Source organism: Medicago truncatula, chromosome 7 (assembly GCF_003473485.1).
Source record: "Medicago truncatula cultivar Jemalong A17 chromosome 7, MtrunA17r5.0-ANR, whole genome shotgun sequence".
Taxonomy (NCBI): domain Eukaryota; kingdom Viridiplantae; phylum Streptophyta; class Magnoliopsida; order Fabales; family Fabaceae; genus Medicago; species Medicago truncatula.
This window is the reverse complement of record NC_053048.1, coordinates 2,783,664-2,807,726: the sequence shown is the minus strand read 5'-3', so window position 1 is coordinate 2,807,726 and position 24,063 is coordinate 2,783,664. Positions and strand designations below refer to the sequence as shown.

The 24,063-nt window shown below is 37.3% G+C and overlaps 1 protein-coding gene and 1 long non-coding RNA gene across 2 annotated transcripts; both read right to left on the bottom strand.

The window, feature by feature from the left end:
• Positions 1–501: 501 nt before the first annotated feature.
• On the bottom strand, positions 502–1,849 carry LOC120577200 (uncharacterized). The gene is made up of 3 exons (XR_005643277.1): positions 1,330–1,849; positions 1,119–1,224; positions 502–579 (listed from the first exon to the last, which is right to left on the bottom strand). It is a non-coding gene; the product is annotated as an uncharacterized lncRNA (long non-coding RNA).
• Positions 1,850–4,577: 2,728 nt separating this feature from the next.
• Positions 4,578–23,754, bottom strand: LOC112416461 (uncharacterized). The gene is made up of 7 exons (XM_039827570.1): positions 20,273–23,754; positions 19,621–19,984; positions 19,212–19,575; positions 18,601–19,019; positions 17,285–18,510; positions 16,829–17,188; positions 4,578–4,602 (listed from the first exon to the last, which is right to left on the bottom strand). Exons 1-7 carry the CDS (start codon positions 23,752–23,754, stop codon positions 4,578–4,580), a joined length of 6,240 nt encoding a protein of 2,079 aa, XP_039683504.1.
• Positions 23,755–24,063: the final 309 nt, after the last annotated feature.

Below are 24,063 nucleotides of genomic sequence, written 5' to 3'. Positions count from 1 at the left end.
AGCAAATAGGTAGTTATATTAATCATCGGTGAATTAAAACACAAGACAAAATATTTTCTAAGAAAAATGAAACTGAAAAGGTTGTTCAATATCAACTAGATTTTTCTGATCCAATTGTTATTATTCATGCAATTATTGAAACAAATATTTAGCAGAGATTAATGATACAACCCTGTAAGCATGTTTATACTGATAATTTGATTTCTTTGGTTGTTAATGAGAAATTCTGAGGGATGCATCCTCTATATATTTCGATAAATCCACGTTCATTTAAAAAATCAATTAACACAACTTTGCCATAAATTAAAAAAAATCATTTTATATTGTCGATCAATATTTAAAACTAAAAAAAAAAATCCTAAATAAAATGAAAGCTCAAAACAAGTGTTGGATTAAGGTTTGCAATTTAACGCCGTTAAATACAAACTGAATAAATTAAATCTACCAAATAAAAAAATAATCATTCATCACATTCACAATTGATAAAATTATGTTCTCATGAAGAAGAAAAAAAACATACTGAGAGGAATGCATTCTCCTACAGAGCCACAACTTTAGCTGCAACATTCACTGGAATACCTGAAATTCGAATAAAATAAAATAAAATCATATATTTTGAGACTTTTTTTAGTAATATAAAAAACCAGAATAACTCTATTTAACTCGGTCTCAAAACTGATTAAAACTTTGATACAGATCTATCCATGTAGATGTTTGTCTGAACTTTGAATTTGTTATAGTCAACACATTCACGTAGTCAAAGACGTTAGTGATATCTTGATCGAGATCGGAATATCCATATCTTGAAGAATTTTTACTTTATAAAAAAAAATTATGCAGTGAAATATGGAACATCCAAACACGATCTGACTGGAACAAACTTCCTTGACCATGTGGGAAATAAAGTTGAGAATGTTTTAGGAAAACAATAGAGATTGCAAGAAGACCCACAAACTGATTGATATGGATGAATAAGGGAAGAACTCATTTTGGACTATATTTGAGGAATGATCTGAGAATGAAATAGAAGAAAACGAAAAGAAAATTATGTTTTGAGATTTAAGAAATTGACAACAGTATGCGATTGAAGACAATATGTGTTAAACAATTATACTTACGAGTTTGAATTCAGCCTTGATAATGCAACATTGTTAAATTTTTTGAGCGAGAGATTTCCCACCCAACTAAAGAGATTAGTCTTTGTAGTTGCGGACAGAGTTACCCCTGTTCACAAAAAAAAAAAAATTACTTCCTCTATATATATTTCTATAAATCCACGTTTGTTTTAAAAATCAAAATATTTTCTCATAAAGAAAGAAAAAAACATACAGAGGGGAATGAATTCTCCTACAGAGCCATAATAGCTGCAACATTCACCGGAATACCTGAAATTTAAATAAAATAAAATCATAAGTCTTGAGATTATTTTTACTAATGTAACAAACCAGAATAGCTCTATTCTATTCCGTCTCAAAATTCATGAAAATGTTGATATAGATCTATCCATGTCGATGTCTGTCTGAACTTTGAATTTGTTAAAATCAACAATCAACACTTTCACACAGTCAAGGATGTCAGTGATATCTTGATCGAGATCGGAATATCTAGATCTTGAAGAATTTTGACTTTATAAAAAAATAAAGTATGCATTGAAATATGCAACTTCCGAACATGATCTGACTGGAACCAACTTCCTTGACCATTTGGGGAAATAAAGTTGAGATTGTTTTAAAAAAACAATAGAGATTACAAGAAAACCCAAAAACCGATTGATATGGTGGAATAAGGGAAGAACTCCTTTTTGACTATAATTGAAGGATGACATGAGAGTGAAAAAAAAAATTGAATGGAAAAATATATTATATGTATATATAAGGGGATTAAATCCCAAGTATTACACCATAAAAGAAAATAAAAACACCAAACACCCCTAGAGCAACACCACCAGCACCCCCAAAATGCTAAATCTCCTAACAACAACACCTCAAAGAACCAACACCGCCAACAGTGATCAAAAAGGCACCCGAAAGTGATTTTGCTTCAAAGGTTCAGCTTCGACCACCACTCAAGTGTTGGTATATCGGAAATAAACCTAGGCTAATAAAACTAAATAGCTAATAGAAAATAACTAAATAAACGACATATAATTAAATAACTACGTAGTTGCACATGGTAACTAAAGACAATATACAAAAAGATAAAAACATACCTTAGAAAAGATAGGAGTAGATAATACAAATATTCAACATACAACACTTTGAATCCACTCTTACCAAATCCAGCCCCTCAACAACAAAGAAAGTCGTCAGCTTTTGAAGAAGCCATGACTAGCTTTGTCAAAATGACTCAAACCAATTTTCAAGTGATGAAGTCTTGTCAAGAAGTTGTGCAAAAAAATAATGAGGCTTCAATGAATAGCCTTGATAATCCAATAGGGTAGTTGGCAAAGCAGATAGCAAATCAATCAACCAAAGAATTTTCTAGTAATACACAAGATAATCCAAAGAGTGAAAGTTGTAAGGTAATTGAGTTGAGGAGCAAGAAGGTTTTAACACCATTAGTTCCAAAAGTCACAAAGAAGAATGAATATGTAGTAGTGGAGGAGGATGAACAAGGTGTAGTTGAAAATAATGAAAATGGTGTAGTTGAAAAAGAAAAGAAGGAAAAAAAAATTGAGGTATAAAATTAATAATTATCAGTATAAACATGCTTATAGGGTTGTATAATTCTTCTCTGCTAAATATTTGTTTCCATAATTGAATGAATAATAACAATTGGATCAGAAAAATCTAGTTGATATTGCACAACCTTTTCATTTTCATTTTTCATAGAAAATATTTTTTTACTTGTGTTTTAATTTAGCGATGATTAATATAACTACCTATTTGTTAATTCTTTCATTGTTTAGCAATAGGAATTTTAGGGTTCCAATTATGAGAAGACAAACCTTGTTTCCCTGGCCAACTTGTTGTTGCTATTAGATCATAAGTTGGTCTTATACTAATCGTTGGGGATGGAAAATTTTAGGGAAGAAAAGGATCTCTGCAGATTATGTGACCTTCTGGAGTAGGAGCTGAATTTATATTGATGGGTACACCCTTTCCTTTCTTCGAAGAATTGGTTTGATTAACAGGTTGAAACACAACAGGCTCATATTCGTCAAAATATTGTAAAAGATCAGGCATTTGAATTTCATCTGAAGGTTATGACATCTCATAATATGAGTAATCTTGAGAAAAATCATCATCCACTTCCAACTCATGAATCTTTTCATTGGTGTTGAGATTGATACATGCTTTTGAATTTCCAGTATTTTGTGTTAGAATGGTATTGCTTGCTACCAAAGGAACATTCACATTAACATCACCTAGAATTAGTGAAGGTTGATGAAAGGCGAACATGCGCAAAGTAACACCATTTCCTTTTCTAATTGTGAGCAAGTATCCACCTTGCAATTATGGATACTTGCTCACAATTAGAAAAGAAAATGGTGTTACTTTGCGCACGTTCGCCTCTGATCAACGTTCACTAATTCAAGGTGATGGTAATGTGAATGTTCCTTTGGTAGCAAGCAATCTCAGTCTAACACAAAATACTGGAAATTCAGAAGCATGTATCAATCTCAACACCAATGAAAAAATTCATGAGTTGGAAGTGGATGATGATTTTTCTCAAGATTACTCATATTATGAGATGTCATCACCTTCAGATGAAATTCAAATGCCAGATCTTTTACAAAATTTTGACAAATTTGAGCCTGTTGTGTTTCAACCTGTTAATCAAACCAATTCTTCGAACAAAGAAAAGGGTGTGTCCATCGATTTAAATTCAGCTCCAACTCCAGAAGGTCACAGAATATGCAGAGATCCTTTTCCTCCCATAAATTTTCCATCCCCAACAGTGAGTATAAGACCAACTTATGATCTAATAGCAGCAACAAGTTGGCCAAGTAAATAAGGGTTGTCTTCTCATAATCAGAACCCTAAAATTCCTATTGCTAAACAATGAAAGAATTAGCAAATAGGTAGTTATATTAATCATCGGTGAATTAAAACACAAGACAAAATATTTTCTAAGAAAAGTGAAACTGAAAAGGTTGTTCAATATCAACTAGATTTTTCTGATCCAATTGTTATTATTCATGCAATTATTGAAACAAATATTTAGCAGAGATTAATGATACAACCCTGTAAGCATGTTTATATAATTTGATTTCTTTGGTTGTTAATGAGGAAATTCTGAGGGATGCATCCTCTATATATTTCGTTAAATCCACATTCATTTAAAAAACCAATTAACACAACTTTGTCATAAATAAATAAAAAAATCATTTTATATTTTCGAACAAAATTTAAAACTAAAAAAAAAAATTAATCCTAAATAAAATGAAAGCTCAAAACAAGTGTTGGATTAAGATTTGCAATATAATTTAACGCCCTTAAATACAAACGGAATAAATTAAATCTACCAAATAAAAAAAATAATCATTTATCACATTCACAATTGATAAAATTATGTTCTCATGAAGAAGAAAAAAACATACTGAGAGGAATGCATTCTCCTACAGAGCCACAACTTTAGCTGCAACATTCACCGGAATACCTGAAATTCGAATAAAATAAAATAAAATCATAAATTTTGAGACTTTTTTTAGTAATATAAAAAACCAGAATAACTCTATTTAACTCGGTCTCAAAACTGATTAAAACTTTGATACAGATCTATCCATGTAGATGTTTGTCTGAACTTTGAATTTGTTATAGTCAACACATTCACGTAGTCAAAGACGTTAGTGATATCTTGATCGAGATCGGAATATCTAGATCTTGAAGAATTTTTACTTTATAAAAAAATTAAAGTATGCATTGAAATATGCAACTTCCGAACATGATCTGACTAGAACCAACTTCCTTGACCATTTGGGGAAATAAAGTTGAGATTGTTTTAAAAAAACAATAGAGATTACAAGAAGACCCAGAAACCGATTGATATGGTGGAATAAGGGAAGAACTCCTTTTTGACTATAATTGAAGGATGACACGAGAGTGAAAAAAAAAATTGAATGGAAAAATATATTATATGTATATATAAGGGGATTAAATCCCAAGTATTACACCATAAGAGAAAATAAAAACACCAAACACCCCTAGAGCAACACCACCAGCACCCCCAAAATGCTAAATCTCTTAACAACAACACCTCAAAGAACCAACACCGCCAACAGTGATCAAAAAGGCACCCGAAAGTGATTTTGCTTCAAAGGTTCAGCTTCGACCACCACTCAAGTGTTGGTATATCGGAAATAAACCTAGGCTAATAAAACTAAATAGCTAATAGAAAATAACTAAATAAACGACATATAATTAAATAACTAAATAACTACGTAGTTACACATGGTAACTAAAGACAAGATACAAAAAGATAAAAACATACCTTAGAAAACATAGGAGTAGATAATACAAATATTCAACATACAACACTCTGAATCCACTCTTACCAAATCCCGACCTCGAATCAAAAGCGATAAGCCCACCAGACTCCTGACACAAGTCAAAAAGGCACCCCTCAACTCACGAGCAACCAGAGCAAACACCTTAATCTGACCAAAACCTCGACCCACCAATAACCCGATGCCAAAATCCAAAGACAGAGAAAAGGCGGATCAGTAGCACAAAGCGAACCAGCTCGAACACAACAAATCACAACAAACTACCAAATTAACTTGCATCACCACCACCTGAATAGACCGTCACACGCCAAGGCTTAAGGTGCAACAAACAACTACTTCGTCAACACGAAGTATCAGCACACCTAGCTCTTTCGAGCAACAATAGCCAAGTAACCAAATCATAATCCAAGAGCAGGAGGCCTCCAGCGGCAAGGCTCCGATAGAAGAAAACGACAACACCAACAAAACACAACCCCGATAACACACAGAAATTGACCCTAAGAAGAAAGAGAACCACCAAAAGACTGAAGGAGATCTAGATAGCCTTGACCTTAGACCCTTGACAAAACACAACATCTAGAGCACAAACACAACAAAACAAACACAGACAGAACAGAAAGACAACTGAACAAAGAAACCACCAAGAGGCTGAGGGAGATCTAAACAGTCTCGACCCTAGACCCGAGGCAGAACACAACACCTAAAGCACAAACATAGCAAAATAAACACAAAACAAAACAGATCAACTGAAGACGATCCAAACAGACACGAACAAGACTAGCAAAGCCTAAACTCATTCCACATACGCCAAAACAAATGAGATGGAGCAAAGGATGCAACAGTTCAGTAGGTACGGTTGATGTCTACTACTGCCAATCCGGAGTGACTACGCACCAAACTCTTTCGAGCAACATCCGGCGAATAAAATCCACACAAATGAAACTGAACTAAAAGAACCAAATCCATATTCGGATCAAACCTCAAAGAGCTGCAACTTACTAAGACACGATAAAACAACAACGCAAACACGATAACAAACAACAACACAAACACAATAACACACCACAACACAAAACGATAAAAAGCAACAACACAAAACAAAACCTAAGCACAGCAAAACCTGAGCCCAAACAGATCCGAGACAAGAACCACCAAGAGGTCGTGAACCAACCATAAATCACCTGAACAAAGAAGGAAGATCCACCGGACACAACACCCAAACCCACCAACTCAGCACCGAAACTAAAGCCACCAACTAGAACACAGGAGACTTACCAACCACAACCTGCAAAACGAAGGCAAAACACGATGAAGGACGAGGCAAGCCGAAGTTCCGGATCTCGAAGGAGAAGACGAGGAACGGAAGAGCAGAAAATTGACGGTCGGAGAGAAGGACATGGAGGAAGGTGGTGCGGAGGGCCAAACACTCATCGTGCCACCGAAAACAGAGGGTTTACATGGTGCAAACCTACGGTCGACGGATTTGGATCAAGGCAGAAGAGATGCGATCTAGAGAGAGGGCAGATGATATGTTTTTTGTAGAGAGAGAAATGACCTGAGAGTGAAATAGAAGAAAAAGAAAAGAAAATTATGTCTGAGATTTGAGAAATTGACAAAGGTATGTGATTGAAGACATTATGTGTTAAAAATATTTACTTACGATTTATATAGGCAAAACGACCAAGGACACATAGTCTTGTAGGTAGAGACATCAGTGATATCTTGATCAAGATCGGAATATTTAGATTTTGACGAACTCTGAATTTATAAAAAAAAAAAAAAAAAAAATTAAATTATGCATTGAATTATGAAATTGCCGACCTCGATCTGAATGGATCCAACGTCATTGACAATGTGTAGATATTTTTTTAAGAAAACAATAAAGTTTACAAGAAGACTTACATACCGATTGATACGGTGTGATAAGGCAATAACTTCTTTTTGACTAGATCTGAGGAATAATGTGAGAGTGAAATAGAAGAAAAAGAAAAGAAAATTATGTTTTGAGATTTAAGAAATTGACAACAGTATGCGATTGAAGACAATATGTGTTAAACAATTATACTTACGAGTGTGAATTCAACCTTGATAATGCAACAATGTTAAATTTTTTGAGGGAGAGATTTCCCACCCAACTAAAGAGATTAGTCTTTGTAGTTGCGAACGGAGCTTACCCTGTTCACAAAAAAAAAAAAAAAATCCTCTATAAATATTTCTATAAATCCACGTTCGTTTTAAAAATCAATTCAAAAAAAATTTTCATAAATAAAAAAAAATATTTCATTTTTATAATGTTGAACGAAAAATTAATCCTGGATAAAAAATAAAAAAAAATAAAAAACTCAAAACGTCCCTGTGATGCATTTTTATATGCAGGGGCCGGGGTTCGAACCCCGGTCACCCCACTTATTAACCTTGAAAAAGGTGAATTCTAACCACTAGACTACCTAACCAACAAAAAAAACTCAAAACAAGTGTTGGATTAAGGTTTGCAATTTAACGCCCTTAAATACAATAGGAATAAATTAAATCTACCAAATAAACAAATAATCATTCATCACATAGACAATTGATGAAAATATGTTCTTATAAAGAAAGAAAAAAAACATACTGAGAGGGATGAATTCTCCTAAAGAGCCACATTAGCTGCAAAATTCACCGAAATACCTGAAATTCAAATAAAATAAAATCATAAGTTTTGAGAATTTTTTTTACTAATGTAACAAACCAGAATAACTATATTTAATTCGGTCTCAAATATCATGAAAACTTTGATATAGATCTATTCATGTCGATGTCTGTCTGAACTTTGAATTGGTTATAGTCAACAATCAATACATTCACACAGTCAACGACGTAAGTGATATCTTGATCGAGATCGGAATATCTAGATCTTGAAGAATTTTGACTTTATAAAAAATTAAATTATGCATTGAAATATGCAACTTCCGAACACGGTATGACTGGAACCAACTTCCTTGACCATGTGGGGAAATAAAGTTGAAATTGTTTTAAAAAAAACAATAGAGATTACAAGAAGACCCACAAACCAATTGATATGGTGGAATAAGGGAAGAACTCCTTTTTTACTATAATTGAGGGATGACCTGAGATTTGAGAAATTGACAAAGGTATGTGATTGAAGACAATATGTGTTAAAAAAAAATTACTTACGATTTATATAGGCAAAACGACCAAGGACTCATAGTCTTGTAGGTAGAGACGTCAGTGATATCTGGATCAAGATTGGAATATCCAGATTTTGAAGAACTCTGAATTTATTAAAAAAAAAAAAAAATTATGCATTGAAATATGAAACTGCCGACCTCGATCTGAATGGATCCAACATCATTGACTATGTGTAGAGACTTTTTTAAGAAAAAAAATAGAGTTTACAAGAAGACTTGCATACCGATTGATACGGTGTGATAAGGCAAGAACTTCTTTTTGATTAGATCTGAGGAATAATGTGAGAGTGAAATAGAAGAAAAAGAAAAGAAAATTGCGTTTGAGATTTCAGAAATTGAGACCGGTATGAGAATGAATACAATATGCGTTAAAAAAATTTACCTAAAATTTATAAAGGCAAAATGAGCAAGGGCACCTAGTCACTTTATGAAAATCTAAAAATAAAAATTTAGTGCCAATCATACACATCCACGTAACACCCCCCATTAAATTTTGTAATACTTGGTGAAAAAAGCCAAATAATATTTTTTCAAATGATAAAAAAAAAAAAAAAAAAAAAAAAAAAAAAACTTAAAACTCATTGACTTTAAATTACACAAATAAATAAGTTTCTGTTTAAATTTTCAAAATATTAGATCATAGGTGTCTTATATCAAAATATAAAATGTCACAATGCATGTGTTGCACATTGCTTACCAGTAATCGTGACACAATTTGCCTTAAGTTACAAGGATTCTTCAAAAATAACTTTTCACAATTGTGTCACGATTTGGCCTATGTGGCACAATTTTTTAGGGCATAAGAAACTTCAAAATCTGGTCATAAAATCGTGACACGATCCTCAGTAATCATGTCACAATGCAACATTTCTTCTATTCTTCAGTTTTCCTGCTTTTTTGCACCTCCATATTGTTTAAAATTGCTATGAACTTCAAATACCTCATGGAAATACATTAAAAATTACGTAATGACAGGATGTCATCACAACCCCAAACTGGAATCATTTCTTGTCGTAAAGGAATTTATTTGCAAACATTGACAAATGACAGTAAAATAATACTTACCTAATGATGACAAGTCATCTTACGATATTCTTAGCATGTTTTTCAGTCATTTTCAGTAGGTTTTGGCAAGAAAAAGGAGGAGTATTATAACGATTGTCTATGATTTCGGGAATCAGCCAAACTGGGCCCGATAAGCATAATCATGTGCCCAAGGCACATGGGATGCTCCTTGGGCATCTTTGATGCGCCTTGGGCATATCCCAAGTTGTGCTTCATATGCCTTGGGCATATGTCATGCGCCCAGAGCATTTGAAATGCGAGGGGCGCTTCTGTAACTTTATGCGTTTTTATGGGTTTAGCCTGTGTTTTTAGCCCAAACCCAGTTAGAATCTCTCACTATAAATATCAGCTTTCCTCATTCATAATTTCTCGTTCAGAACTGTGGCAGTTCAAGATGAAGGCAACTTTGGATCTTCGCGAGAGTTAAAATCTTCTCCTTCATTTTCTAGGGTATGTTTTTATCTTTCGTAATTTGTTTTTAGTTACCATGTGTAAATAAATCTTTTTAGGTTAGAGGTCTAAGATGAACATCTGTTTATTTTTGTTGGATATTTATTTAAATAAATGTAATTTTTATTTTATTTATTTTTTATTCGCTATTAAGTTTTATTTATGAATTATTTATTTTAAAGGAGCGTAACCCTAGATTAGGTAGTTAGGTTGCGACAAGGCTTAACAAAAAAAAATGGTGCAATTTTTTTTCCACCGTCTTTCTATTGTGACAATTTTGCAGAGACCATACTATTGTGATAGTGAACCATCATCATCATTCCATTTTCTTCCATTTTCAATTTCATTTTCAATTTCTAACAACAGCCCCTCTTCTCAATTTGAGTAATTGCAAAATGAAAGAAAAAGATGAAACTTTTGTTGAATCTGGTGATGTTGAGCGTTGAAACATGTATATTGAAATCATGGGTACTAAATTGAAGGTGATGACATTTTTCCATGGGTCTTCAACAAAGGAAAGATTGTCATGGGTCTTCTTGAATAAGGGTACAAAAGGGACCACAAATTGAAGCAAATCAGAAATGGATCATCTTAGGTTGCTGCCGTTAATTTTCAAGGAGGATGGATCATGTTGATGTCTCTAGCACCACCATTGGAACAAAAGAAATTCAGTGGAGGAAGAAGGTGAACAAAAAAAAATACGTGAAACTACTTGTTGTACCGGTGACAGGTGAAATAAATAAAAAGAATGGATGATGTGGCTAATTTCTATTGGAGTGTGTTAAAGAGTATGTTAGGGAGTGTGACCCTAGCATTTCTCATCTTAATATTTATAGCATTATACTAATAACTATCTGTCTAGGAATTAATTAGTCTGTAACTAGTGAAAAATACAGAAAGGGAATTGACCCTAGTAATAAGTACTTAGGAGCTGACATTACTAAGACTGAGTGGTAACTCTGCTAAACCTAGGATGTAACTGATTAGTAATTAAGGAAACAAGCGACTCCGGGGAATAAATCTAAATAGAACCATTTTGTTAAACCCTTGGTAAGGTAGACGAGATAGGGTTGCCTGTTTGTAGAACTACTAAGTGAGAGAGAGAGAGAGAGAGAGAGAGAGAGAGAGAGAGAGAGTGTGTGTGTGTGTGTGTGTGTGTGTTATGAGTGTCCTAACATTCATAGATCGGAAAACCTACAGGAACCATGGCTTTCATTGCCTTAGGAAATCTTGGAAAGCCAATTTAAGTTTATGCTTTCAATTACCTTAGCGACGGTAAAACCCCACACGTAAGGATCACCATGTGATTAGTAGGTGCAACCAGACTTAGGAGGGATAGACCTAGTTAACCGAGATTTATAGACCCCAAATGTAAGGTTCATAGTGTGATCAGCAGGTGTGCAGCTTCCAACCTTCTAGGTTAGTCACGTCCCAACGACCGCATCACTTGTATAGTCTACCTAAGATAAATAAACGCAACATGACAGTTATTTAATATCCAATAATATAAACAGGGGGATTCGAAGGATCCTAACCGCTACTTACTTTTCTGCAAACTAAAGCAGGTAAACTTGCTCTGTTGCAAACAGATAAAAATTTCAACTCTCTAACCCTTATCTTTTATTATATCGTGAACTTACAGAAATAAGTAACACAAATTGTTTGGACGAAACGACAATCCTTGTGGATACGATACTCTACTTACACTTTATTACTTGGTAAACGATTTGGTACACTTGCATAATCCGCACATCAAGTTTTTGGCGCCGTTGTCGGGGATTATTGATATTTTCGACTAAATAATTTAAATTACTTATTTTTCTATCTTTATTATTCTGTCATTTATTTTTCAGTCATTTATTTTTCCGCATTTTATTTTTCTGTTTTCAAAAATACCAAAAATATTATTCCAGCAGACTCTGTCCTACTAAGAACTTTGTGTATTTGTTTTATGCGTAATACCAAAACAGGTATTCTGCAATTTGATCCACACATAGACAAAATTGAACGAGCACTTCAGAAAGCAGCCCGACTTGCAAGGGAAAGGAGAGAACAACCGGAAACAATCCCAATTTAGGATTATTCATCAGACGAGTCAGAAATGGGATAGGAACTCCACATTACCCTAGGAGACTATGGGAGGATAGACAATTTGGATGAAGTATCACTTGGTTTCCAACGAGCAATCCTAGTGGTGTTTGACATCAAGAACAGTGTTATGATGAATTTGAAATCTAACCAATTTTCAGGTAAGGAGACGAAAGATTGCAACGCTCATTTGACACATTTTCTGGATGCCTGCAGTACAATCAATCTAACTGGGGTTTGTTAGCTGGTAATTTCACCAGCCTCATTTAATGTTGTGCTCGCGATTTTCGGATATCAAACCATTAATTGATTTGAATCGTCAATCTTTGAACTCTCAATTTTTATTCGTGGGAAGGGAAAAAAATGAGTAAAAACCCTTATCGAGACTTTGGATTCGGGGGTTGGTTTCGAATAGGGAAGGTGTTAAGCACCCTAAACGACTTCGGTACTCCGAAGGAACCGCTTACCTAGATTATCTTGTGCTAAACTACTTGTTTATTTGAAAAATTATTGCCTAATGTCTAAGTGAAAGAATGGAGGGAGAAGAAGTATGCTTTTGGTTATTTTTATTTGATTTGGAAGGACGAGTCCTCTGCCTACGTACCCTTTTTGGGAAAGGGATCAAAACCGACGTAGTTCCACTCAAAAATTTCTTTGGTGGGTTAGGTTGATTTTAAGATTTTTTGAAAATGGTTTTAAGAAGAGAAAGAGGCCTCAAGGCATGAGATAAAAAAAATGAGTGAGGTTGATTGATTTTAAATTTTGAAAATGATTGAAGTTGAATTAAAATTGATTAAAAATTTGATTAAGAAAATAAAGGGAAAATGTTGCTAAGAAAAAATATTTTTTTGAATTTGACATATTTGATTTTTTTTGTGAAAAATGATTTTTCTAAACTAACGGTGAAAACTAACGTAACGTCGTAAAAAACTAACGGAAAGCGGTAAATAAAATGTGGTAGTGTCGGTGCATGTGTCGGTGCTTGTGTTACCTACATTATTACATCAATTCCTAAATACAACCCTAAGGCCTTTATGCCAAAATAAAATGCAAGAAATAAAATTACATCAATTCCCTATTTATACATACTAAATCCATGACAAAATAAAATGATATAATTAAATGTGCATGCTCTACTCTCTCTCTTCTTCTCCGGTTCGTTTCTTCCCTCTGGTTCGGCGCTGGTTTTTCCGGTTCGTAGCTTACCTCTCCTTGGTTCAGTCCGTAGCTTTGCTCCTTGGTTCGGATTTGGTTTTGTTTTGGTTCGTGCTTGCTTGCTTTGATTCGTGTTGGTTATTGCTTTTTGTTCGTGTTGGTTGTTGTTGTTGTTATTGAGTAAGGTATTTGAAGTTATGGTGTTGCTGGATTTTTCTATGAATCTATGAATGTTCTTCCTAAACTCATACTATTTTCTTTGTAATTTTTGGGTTTGATTTGAAAAAGGTTGGAACAGTAGAAAATTAGGGTTTGTGAATTGCTGCTGATTTTCTGACGTGAATAGTGACTTCTGGCCCATTTCCCAATGATTGACAGGGTTTTTATAGTGACAAACTAGGGTTGGCTCTGGTACAAACAAATGACCAAAATGCCCCTGCAGCTGAGACTTGGAGAAAAAGATTTGACAAAAAAAGATAAATAAATAAATAAAAAAAAACAAAATGAGTAAAACAAGTAAAAAAAATAAATAATAAAAAAAAGAAAAGAAAAGGGAAAGAAAAAAGTCACGTGAGTGACTTTTGTTTTTTTCTTTTTTTCTAAAAAAATAAAAATAAAAAAATAATAATAATAATAAACAAACTAGCCTAAAAAAGAAAATAAATAAAAAAAAAAGTCCCTTCGAAATCTGACATGAGGTACTTCAAAGTATCCTCCCTGCCGAAATTTTGTTTGAAATGATTAATAAAAAAAACGCCTTTTAAAATGCGATCAGGCCTTCTCTTTTTTTGACGTGATCGTTACGATTAAAAAAAAAGACTATGCGACGTAAAAATGAAAGTGTGAAATGCGAACGTTGATTTAAATGTAAAAATAAAAACTTTTTGAATGACTAAAGACAAGAAACCCGAACTTTAAATGGTACAAAAAAACGAATAAAAGGGAACGTGAACCATTTTAAAATACGGACAAGAGATTTTAAACGGTCCAAAATTGGGGTATGACAGATGCCCCTATTTAAGTTTCTTCGTCACAAAGGTTTTAAAAGAGAACTTTTTAAACCAAAGGGTCGGAGAGACTTAAATATATAAAAACGCCAATTTTGGACCATTTGAAACGCCAGAGATGTAATGCTGATGAATGTGATAATACGACTGAATATGATGTAAGTATGAAGGTAAAGATGATGCAGAGGCTGACTGGGAGCCAAATGGATAGGTATCACTGGGGAAAGAAATGATAGGTAAGTATAAATGACATTGTTTCAAGGCGATAGTAAAGACATGATTGATTGCCGACAAGTGGCGAATGTAAAAACATGATTGATTGCCGACGAGTGGCGAAAGTAAAGGCATGATTAGCCGACGAGTGGCAAAAGTAAAGACATGATTAGCCGACGAGTGGCGAAAGTAAAGACATGATTAGCCGACGAGTGGCGAAAGTAAAGACATGATTAGCCGACGAGTGGCGAAAGTAATGACATGATTAGCCGACGAGTGGCGAAAGTAAAGACATGATTAGCCGACGAGTGGCGAAAGTAAAGACATGATTTAGCCGACGAGTGGCGAAATTAAAGACATTGTTAGCCGACGAGTGGCGAAAGTAAAAGACATGATTAGCCGACGAGTGGCGAAAGTAAAAGACATGATTAGCCGACGAGTGGCGAAAGTAAAGACATGATTTAGCCGACGAGTGGCGAAATTAAAGACATGATTAGCCGACGAGTGGCGAAAGTAAAGACATGATTTAGCCGACGAGTGGCGAAATTAAAGACATTGTAAAGCTTGATATGAGTGGGGATTAACTTGACAAAGATACACCTGAGGGGAACAATGAAATTGTCTGAAGACGATGGGGCAATTGTATAGACTGGTTACTGGTGAGACCTGCCGCATGTTTGATTTGATGACATTTTGGAGTTAGACACACTGGGGGAGATATCTAAGGATGTTGAAATAAGTCATTGGGTAAAAATGCAACTATGTATGAATGATATTTATATGCGTGTTATGTATGCATGAATGAATGAGTATGTATGAGACTCATATGACGGCATAATGGTAAGATTGTTGAGACAGGACTGGGCAGGTCTACGAGGAGAATGGCCCGGCGTCACTGGACGAACACTCAAAACCTTCATTGGGGACAAAGTCACGGGGAATGAATCAACCATCGTTGGGGTACAGCCCTCACAAACCGGGGTAGAAGTCGCCATTTCACCAATGCAACACCCCGTACTGTCTTGTCTGAATAGTCATTGCTTTTTGTATATATTTTTTTTTGAAATCCCTAACTTTTGCCTGGATCGTCCTTTCGGATTTTCAATCCACCGGGGAGACATTTTTCTTTTTCTCTTTTTGTATGCCCCTAATTTTTACCTGGATCGCACTTTCGGGTTTTCAATCCACCGGGGAGACTTTTTTTTTTTTTTTTTTTTTTTTTTTTTTTTTTTTTTGCAATGACTATTTCTTCTTTGTTGAACCTGCTTGTTTCGGACCAACTGTTGACACATACTTATGTGATACATGCTTTTAAAGATAATATGTTTGTCATTTTTGTTTGTTTTTTTTTTTTTTAGAAAGAAAACATAAAATCTTTAGAAAAGTTTTTTTTCAAAATTTTTGCTTCAAATACTAATACTAAAAACGAAAGAAAGATTTTTTTTTGCACATAGAATAAACAAGAATTCCAACAAAGGGGCACATGCTCAAATTGATTTAATAGAAATGGTGACCGGCTAAAGGCATGGCACCACAGATTACAAAGAGTTGGAATATGGTAATTATATGGGATAGGTACATTGAACACAATAACCGCTATACTTCTTAACCACTTTGAATTCCACAGTTTGGATGCTTCAACATTAGAGAACTTCTGACAGTCAAAGTGTCTCGGGCGAGTGATGTTTCATCTGATGCAGTTACTTGTCTCGATCCTTAATTTTTGCATAGATCGCCCTTGCGGGTTTTCGATCTATCAGGATAATTTCCCCTTTTTTTTTTTTTTTTTCTCTCTAATTTTTGCCTGGACCGCCCTTTCGGGTTTTCGATCCACCGAGACGCTCATTTTTGGTTTAAGCCGCCCTTTCAGGTTTTCGACCTACCGAGCTGTTCTTTTATATATTTAGACAAAGTATTTCTTGACTGCATCAGAATTCACAGGACGAGGTAACTCCTCTCCATCCATATTTGTAAGAATTAAAGCACCACCAGAGAAAGCTCTCTTCACCACATAGGGACCTTCATAGTTTGGCGTCCATTTGCCCCTAGGATCTGGTTGAAAGGATTTGATACATTTGAGCACAAGATCTCCTTCCTTGAATTCGCGGGGATGGACTCCTTTATCGAATGCTTGTTTCATCCTTGACTGATATAACTGTCCATGACACAAAGCAGCCATACGTTTTTCCTCAATCAAATTCAACTGGTCGTACCTGCTCTGGCACCATTCAGCTTCAGACAAATCAGCTTCCATCAAGACTCTTAAAGAAGGAATCTCAACCTCTACCGGTAGTACAGCCTCCATACCATATACCAAAGAGAAAGGGGTTGCCCCTGTCGAGGTTCGCACTGAGGTACGGTATCCATACAAAGCGTAGGGTAACATTTCATGCCAGTCCTTATAAGTAACTACCATCTTCTGTATGATCTTCTTGATGTTCTTGTTTGCAGCTTCAACTGCCCCATTCATCTGTGGTCTGTAAGGAGAAGAATTGTGATGTTGAATCTTGAAGTCATCGCACAACTCTTTCATCATGTTGTTATTCAGATTTGTGCCATTGTCTGTGATGATTCTGTTGGGAACACCGTAGCGGCTGATGAGGTTGTTCTTGATAAATCTGACCACTACCTGCTTGGTCACATTGGCGTAAGATGCTGCTTCAACCCACTTGGTGAAATAATCGATAGCCACGAATATGAAGCGATGCCCATTGGAAGCCTTTGGTTCAATCCGACCAATCATGTCAATGCCCCACATAGAGAAGGGCCACGGGGAAGAGATGACATTGAGCATAGATGGTGGTATATGAATCTTGTCAGCATAGATTTGACATTTGTGGCATCTCTTGGCATGATTGTAGCAATCAGCGTGCATTGTTATCCAGTAGTACCCAGCTCTCAATATCTTCTTCGCCATGGCGTGCCCACATGAGTGAGTTCCGAAAGAGCCTTCATGAATCTCGCACATCAATTTTTCTGCTTCATGCTTATCCACACATCTAAGTAGGACCCCATCAAAGTTCCTTTTATACAAAACGTCTTCGTTAAGGAAGAAACGGCTTGACAATTTTCTCAATGTTTTCTTGTCCTTGTTGGATGCCCCAGGTGGGTACTTTTGAGTTTGAAGGAAAACTTGGATATCATGATACCATGGCTTGTCATCATCAATTGCTTCAGCTACAAACACATAAGCAGGTCGGTCGAGAAATTGGACATTGATTATTGGCACAGTATTGTGACCATTCACATTGATCATTGAGGATAGAGTAGCTAAAGCATCTGCCATTTGATTCTCATCGCGGGGCACATGATGTAACTCTACTTTATTGAAGAAAGTTAGCAAACGCCTTGCATAATCTCTGTAGGGAATCAATCCAGGATGACGAGTTTCCCATTCTCCTTTGATCTGGTTAATCACAAGAGCGGAATCTCCATAAATGACAATTTTCTTGATCCTCAAATCGATGGCTTCCTCGATACCCATGATGCAAGCTTCGTACTCTGCGATGTTGTTTGTGCAATCAAAACGTAACCTCGCAGTAAAAGGGATGTGAGTACCCTTAGGGGTAATGAGCACCGCACCAATTCCACTTCCATAGACATTAACAGCTCCATCAAATATCAAACCCCATTCGGATTCAGGATCAGGACCTTCACCGAACACTGGTTCGTCACAATCTTTTGTTTTTAGATACATAACCTCTTCATCTGGGAAGTCGAATTTGATTGGTTGATAGTCTTCGATTGGTTGATGAGCCAAATGTTCTGCCAAGATGCTACCTTTGACTGCTTTCTGAGTGCGATACTCGATATCATACTCGGACAATAACATCTGCCAGCGAGCAATCCTTCCAGTTAAAGCTGGCTTCTCAAATATGTACTTGATAGGATCCATCTTGGATATCAACCAAGTTGTATGATTAATCATATAATGACGGAGACGCTTGGCAGCCCAAGCTAAAGCACAACAAGTTTTCTCAAGTACAGAATATCGGGACTCACAATCAGTGAACTTCTTACTCAAATAGTAGATAGCGTGCTCTTTCTTTCCGGTTTCGTCTTGTTGACCCAAAACACAGCCCATGGAATCTTCTAGTACTGTTAAATACATGATCAAAGGTCTTCCGTCAACTGGAGGAACAAGAATTGGAGGCTCTAACAGATATTCTTTGATTTGATCAAAAGCCTTCTGACAATCATCATTCCACTTCACCCCTTGATCCTTGCGGAGTAACTTGAAAATTGGTCCACATGTGGCGGTCATGTGAGAGATAAATCTGGAGATATAATTGAGTCTACCAAGAAAACCTCTGACTTGCTTCTCTGTCTTTGGAACAGGCATTTCTCTGATGGCTCTGACCTTGTCGGGATCAACTTCAATACCTTTTTGACTGACGATAAAGCCTAGGAGTTTACCAGATCTAACACCGAAAGTACATTTGTTAGGATTCAACCGGAGCTTGTACTTTCTCAACCGCTGAAACATCTTCAACAAATACTCAACATGTTCTTCTTCTGTGCCAGACTTAACAATCATATCATCTACGTAGACCTCAATTTCTTTGTGAATCATATCATGAAAGATTTTGGTCATACCCCTTTGGTAAGTGGCACCAGCATTTATCAAACCAAATGGCATCACCACATAGCAGAAAGCACCCCAGGGCGTGATGAAAGACGTCTTTTCTCTATCCTCAGGAGCCATCCTGATCTGATTGTAGCCGGAGAAACCGTCCATGAAGGAGAAAACCTTGCACTTAGCAGTGTTATCAACCAATACATCAATGTGAGGCAAAGGAAAATTATCCTTCGGACTAGCCTTGTTCAAGTCCCGATAATCAACACACATTCTGACTTTACCATCTTTCTTTGGAACAGGCACTATGTTGGCCAACCATTGAGGATACTCTGATGTGACTAGGAAACCTGCATCAATTTGCTTTCGCACTTCCTCTTTGATCTTGAGGGCCATATCAGGATGAGATCTTCTCAATTTCTGCTTTACCGGAGGACACTCAGGCTTCAACGGTAGTCTGTGTTCAACGACATCAGGGTCTAGACCCGGCATGTCTTTGTATGACCATGCGAATATATCAACATATTCTCTGATAAGCTCAATTACTCTTTTCTTGACAGATACATCCAACGATGCCCCAATCTTGATTTCTTTCTTGTCTTCCTCAGTACCCAGATTGATGATTTCTATCTCCTCCTGATGAGGTTGAATTGTCTTCCTTTCTTGTTCCAACATCCATTTGATCTCATTCGGGATCTCCTCATCCTCCTCTGCCACAGCCTCGTAAACCGGGACCTCAAAGTTGGGAGAAAGCATGGGGTCACTGTGTTCAACGGATTCACTTATGTTCAGTCTGCACATGATTCATGATTGATTTTAATGAGTAAATGCAGACCTTTGGTTTTGAAATTTAAAAGAAAAAGAGAATGATTTTTTTTGGATTTTTGTATTACCATTTTTTCCAGAAAAAGCAACAAAAAATAAAAAGTAATAAAAGCCGTGATAGAAACGACGATTTTTATTTGTAATAAAAGTACTAGAAGCAAAACAAAGCCCTACATGATTTCACTTTCGCCTTGGGCAGAACTAAAGGAGTTTTCTTAAAAACAAAAAACAACAAAAAACAAGACAAACACATTACTTAGAGCAGGGTGTCACAGAAGGAATGTCAACAGCAATCCAGTTGCAGCAAGCTCCTCCAGGCGTCACAAAGACCGGTGTCACTCCTCCAGGTGCATCATCTAAAATTGCATTGGTCTCTGGTGAATCATGAATGAAACCAGCACTGTGGAAAGAACCTCTGGTAGGGTCGAACATCCCAGGCTTACTGTCAAGGAAACCAATTCCCTCCTTACGCTTGTTTTCTGGCAACTCCACTAGCTGACCCCAGCCTTCGGTTTTGCCTTCCTGAATTACTCTCCGGGCATCCTTCAACGAAGCCATACAAGTCTCAATCTTACCGACACTTTCTTCGGCAGAGAATCCTTGGAATGATGGCCCGTCTGAACCACTACCACCGATAACAGAGAAAGCAGACAAATTGCTGATTAAAAAGGCCGATTCGCCACTCACAGTGATCAACTTTCCACGACTTACAAACTTCAATTTCTGATGGAGAGTAGATGTCACAGCCCCAGCGTCATGAATCCACGGTCTGCCGAGCAAACAGCTGAAAGAAGCCTGGATTTCCATGACTTGGAAAGTAACCTGAAATTCATGCGGGCCGACCGAAATTGGCAAATCTACCTCACCATACACCGTTCTCCTAGTTCCATCGAAGGCCCTCACCGTCACCTTGCTAAGTCTCAAAGGAGCCTCGGAGTACGCCAATTGGTCGAGAGTTGACTTGGGCATCACATTAAGTGCAGAGCCGGTATCTATCAAGACGTTGGATAACGAGTCTGTTCTGCAAAGTACAGAGATGAGTAATGCTTGATTATGCTTATTCCCCTCCGCCAGGAGATCTTCATCACTGAAAGTCAGACTGTTACACGCGGTCACATTCCCCACAATGCTTTCGAATTGACCCAGAGTTACATCATAATCCACAAATGCCTGGTCTAGTACTTTCCTCAGGGCATCCCGATGAGCACCAGAACTTGATAACAGGGCCATGATGGAAATCTTCGCAGGAGTTTGTAACAGCTGGTCCACCACCCTGTATTCACTCTTCTTGATCAGCTTCAAGACTTCATCGGCATCCTCAAAGTCAAACTCTTTGGCCTGCTCCCCAGCTTTACCTTTACCAGCGTTTCGCTCTTTTACTGGCTCATCGACCGGAACGCTAACACTCTTCGGACCCACCGTAGGAAAGATGCGGCCACTCCTCAAAATCCGGCTATTCTCTGCGATATTATCCACAGCAACAGGTGAAGTTGTCTCACTTCCGGGCTCAAGAATCGTGCCTTCATACTTATAGGGTACAGCTTTCTGAGCAGTAGTAGGCGTGGGCCTAGGCACACAGATTACCAAGGGAGTACCAACGGGCTTTGTACTGTTAGGGTTTATCACCAGCGGCCTCCTAGCTCTGAATACCGGAGTGACAACACAGACGTCCTTGCTCTCGGGTTCCCTTGTAACCACAAGTTCCCTTCTATTTAGGAGACCCTGCATATCATTCTGGACTTGTATACATCCACGAGGATCCATCAAACATATGTCACAAGCTTCATGATTGTGGTTGAAGAGAGTTGCTTTACACATTTTCACATGTATCGGTACCAGAGGAGTCTTGATATCACCTACAGAGAGAATGCGAGTCTCTTCCTGATCGTCTTGAATCATATTAACAGCAGGCCCATGAGTAGGCAGAGGATTGTTCTGGGCTACAGCATCAGGATCGGTGAAGGTTAACTCTTTACTATTTATCAGTTTCTGAACCTCTTTCTTAAGAGCAAAACAACGCTCCACATCGTGGCCTGGTGCCCCTTGATGGTAAATACAATGAAGGTCCGGACGGTACCAGCGTGGGAGAGGGTCCGGAATGCGAGGAGGTAGTATTGTTTGGACCAGATTCTGTGCAAGTAAAGAAGGGAGCAATGCTCCATAGGTCATTGGCAAGGGGTCAAATTGTTGTTTTTGATTTTGCTGGTTGTAGGGAGCTTGAGGACGGGGTTGTTGTTGTGGGGGGTTATATGGCCTTTGTTGGTATGGTTGTTGAGGATAGTAGGGTTGTTGAGGATAGTAGGGTGGTTGAGAGAGTTGTTGTGGGTTATATGGTTGTTGATATAGTGGGGGATAGTATAATGAAGGCCCTTGAGGTCTTGGTGGTTGATAGTTTGGGTTCTGGGGTGCGGTCAATTGTGGGGTGATGTTGGCAACAAAGGGGTGATTAGGGTACACGGGCTGAGGTCCTCCATGAGCCACCATGCCAACCTCTTGAGCATTCCTCTTTGGGTAACCATTCCCAAATTTCTTATTACCATTGGACGAAACCCCTGAAGAACCACCTGAAGAACTTCCCGAAACAGCTGCTCCCTTACGAGCCCACTCCTCGATACGCATTCCTGTTTCCACCAAGTCAGTGAACTTCTGTGATGCACAGACAATCATCTTTTCTGAATAACAAGGGCTCAGGGTTTCATAGAACAATTCTGAAAGTTCCCTCTCATCCAAGGGAGGACGAATCTGAGCAGCTTTTTGAATGAAGCGTTGTGCGTATTCTTTGAACGATTCTTTATCTTTCTGGGTTAAGGACTGCAACTCTTTGCGACTTGGCGCCAGATAGGTATTATATTTGTACTGTTGCATGAAGGCCTCAGCCAACTGTTCAAAAGTAGTGACTCCTTTCAACCCCATGAACCAGGTATGTGCCGGACCAGTCAAACTATCCTGGAAGCAGTGAATGAGTAAGGGAACATTATTCTTGTAAGCTATCATCCTCCTAATATACATAGTTAGATGATTTTGTGGACATGTGTCCCCTTGATACTTCTCAAATACAGGCATCTTGAACTTTGGAGGTATGTTTACATCTGGTACCAAGCAAAGGTCATATATGCTTTGGACGACTGTTTCCTTTCCCCGCATATTACTCATCTTCTTCTCTAGAGCACCGAACCTTTCTTCCCAATCGATTGCTTTATCATCCCCCATTATACTGTCGGAGTGATAAATCTGTTCTTCATGTTGTGGCCCAACATGCACAGTAGGACCTGCTTGAGTCATGGTAGCTTGAGGAATCGGTTGACTCATCTGGAAATGTGCCGAAGTCTGTTGACCCTGTGTGAAAGGCATTTCAGTAGCGCCTGGACCAAAAACCCCGTTAGTTGCAATCGGCATGCCCCAAGGGTAGCCTGAAGGCATGGAATACTGAGGAGTAGCAAAGGGACCCTGGGGGCCAAGAGGACGGAAGCCTGAGTTGCCCGTAGTTGCCATATTACCAGAAGAAAAATCAGTCATCAGAGGCTGGGTGAGGTCGATAGCTGTAGTAGTAGTCGGAGATGGTTGCGGGGGACCCTCAGGTGCAGCTGTGACGACCACAACAGGAGTTGAATTGGAGATTGTTGCTTGCTCTCTCTCAGCCATCATAGTTTCCATCATAAGTGCCATTCTTTCCATCTCCCCCTTGAGGTTAGCCAGTTCCTCTCTGAGCTGAGCGTTTTCCTGTTCTGCCGCTAACATCCTTTTCTTGATATGAGCTCGAGTGTTGTGAATGCGAGTGGGTTTGTACTGAATACGCCGAGCCACTTTGCTTTTCTGAGGCAGAAATGAGGAGAGTATGAGACTTGGATTTTGATACTTTTTATGAATGCAATATGATGCATGATATGCTATATGCAAAAATATGCAATTTTTATATATATATATTTTTTTTATTTTTATTGAAGGACCTATAGAAGCAGTTTTGTAAACATACCAACCTAAACAAATCATAAAAAAACAAAGTTGATTACAAGATAATTCCCTTTCTAGCAACAAAGCCAAGAGATA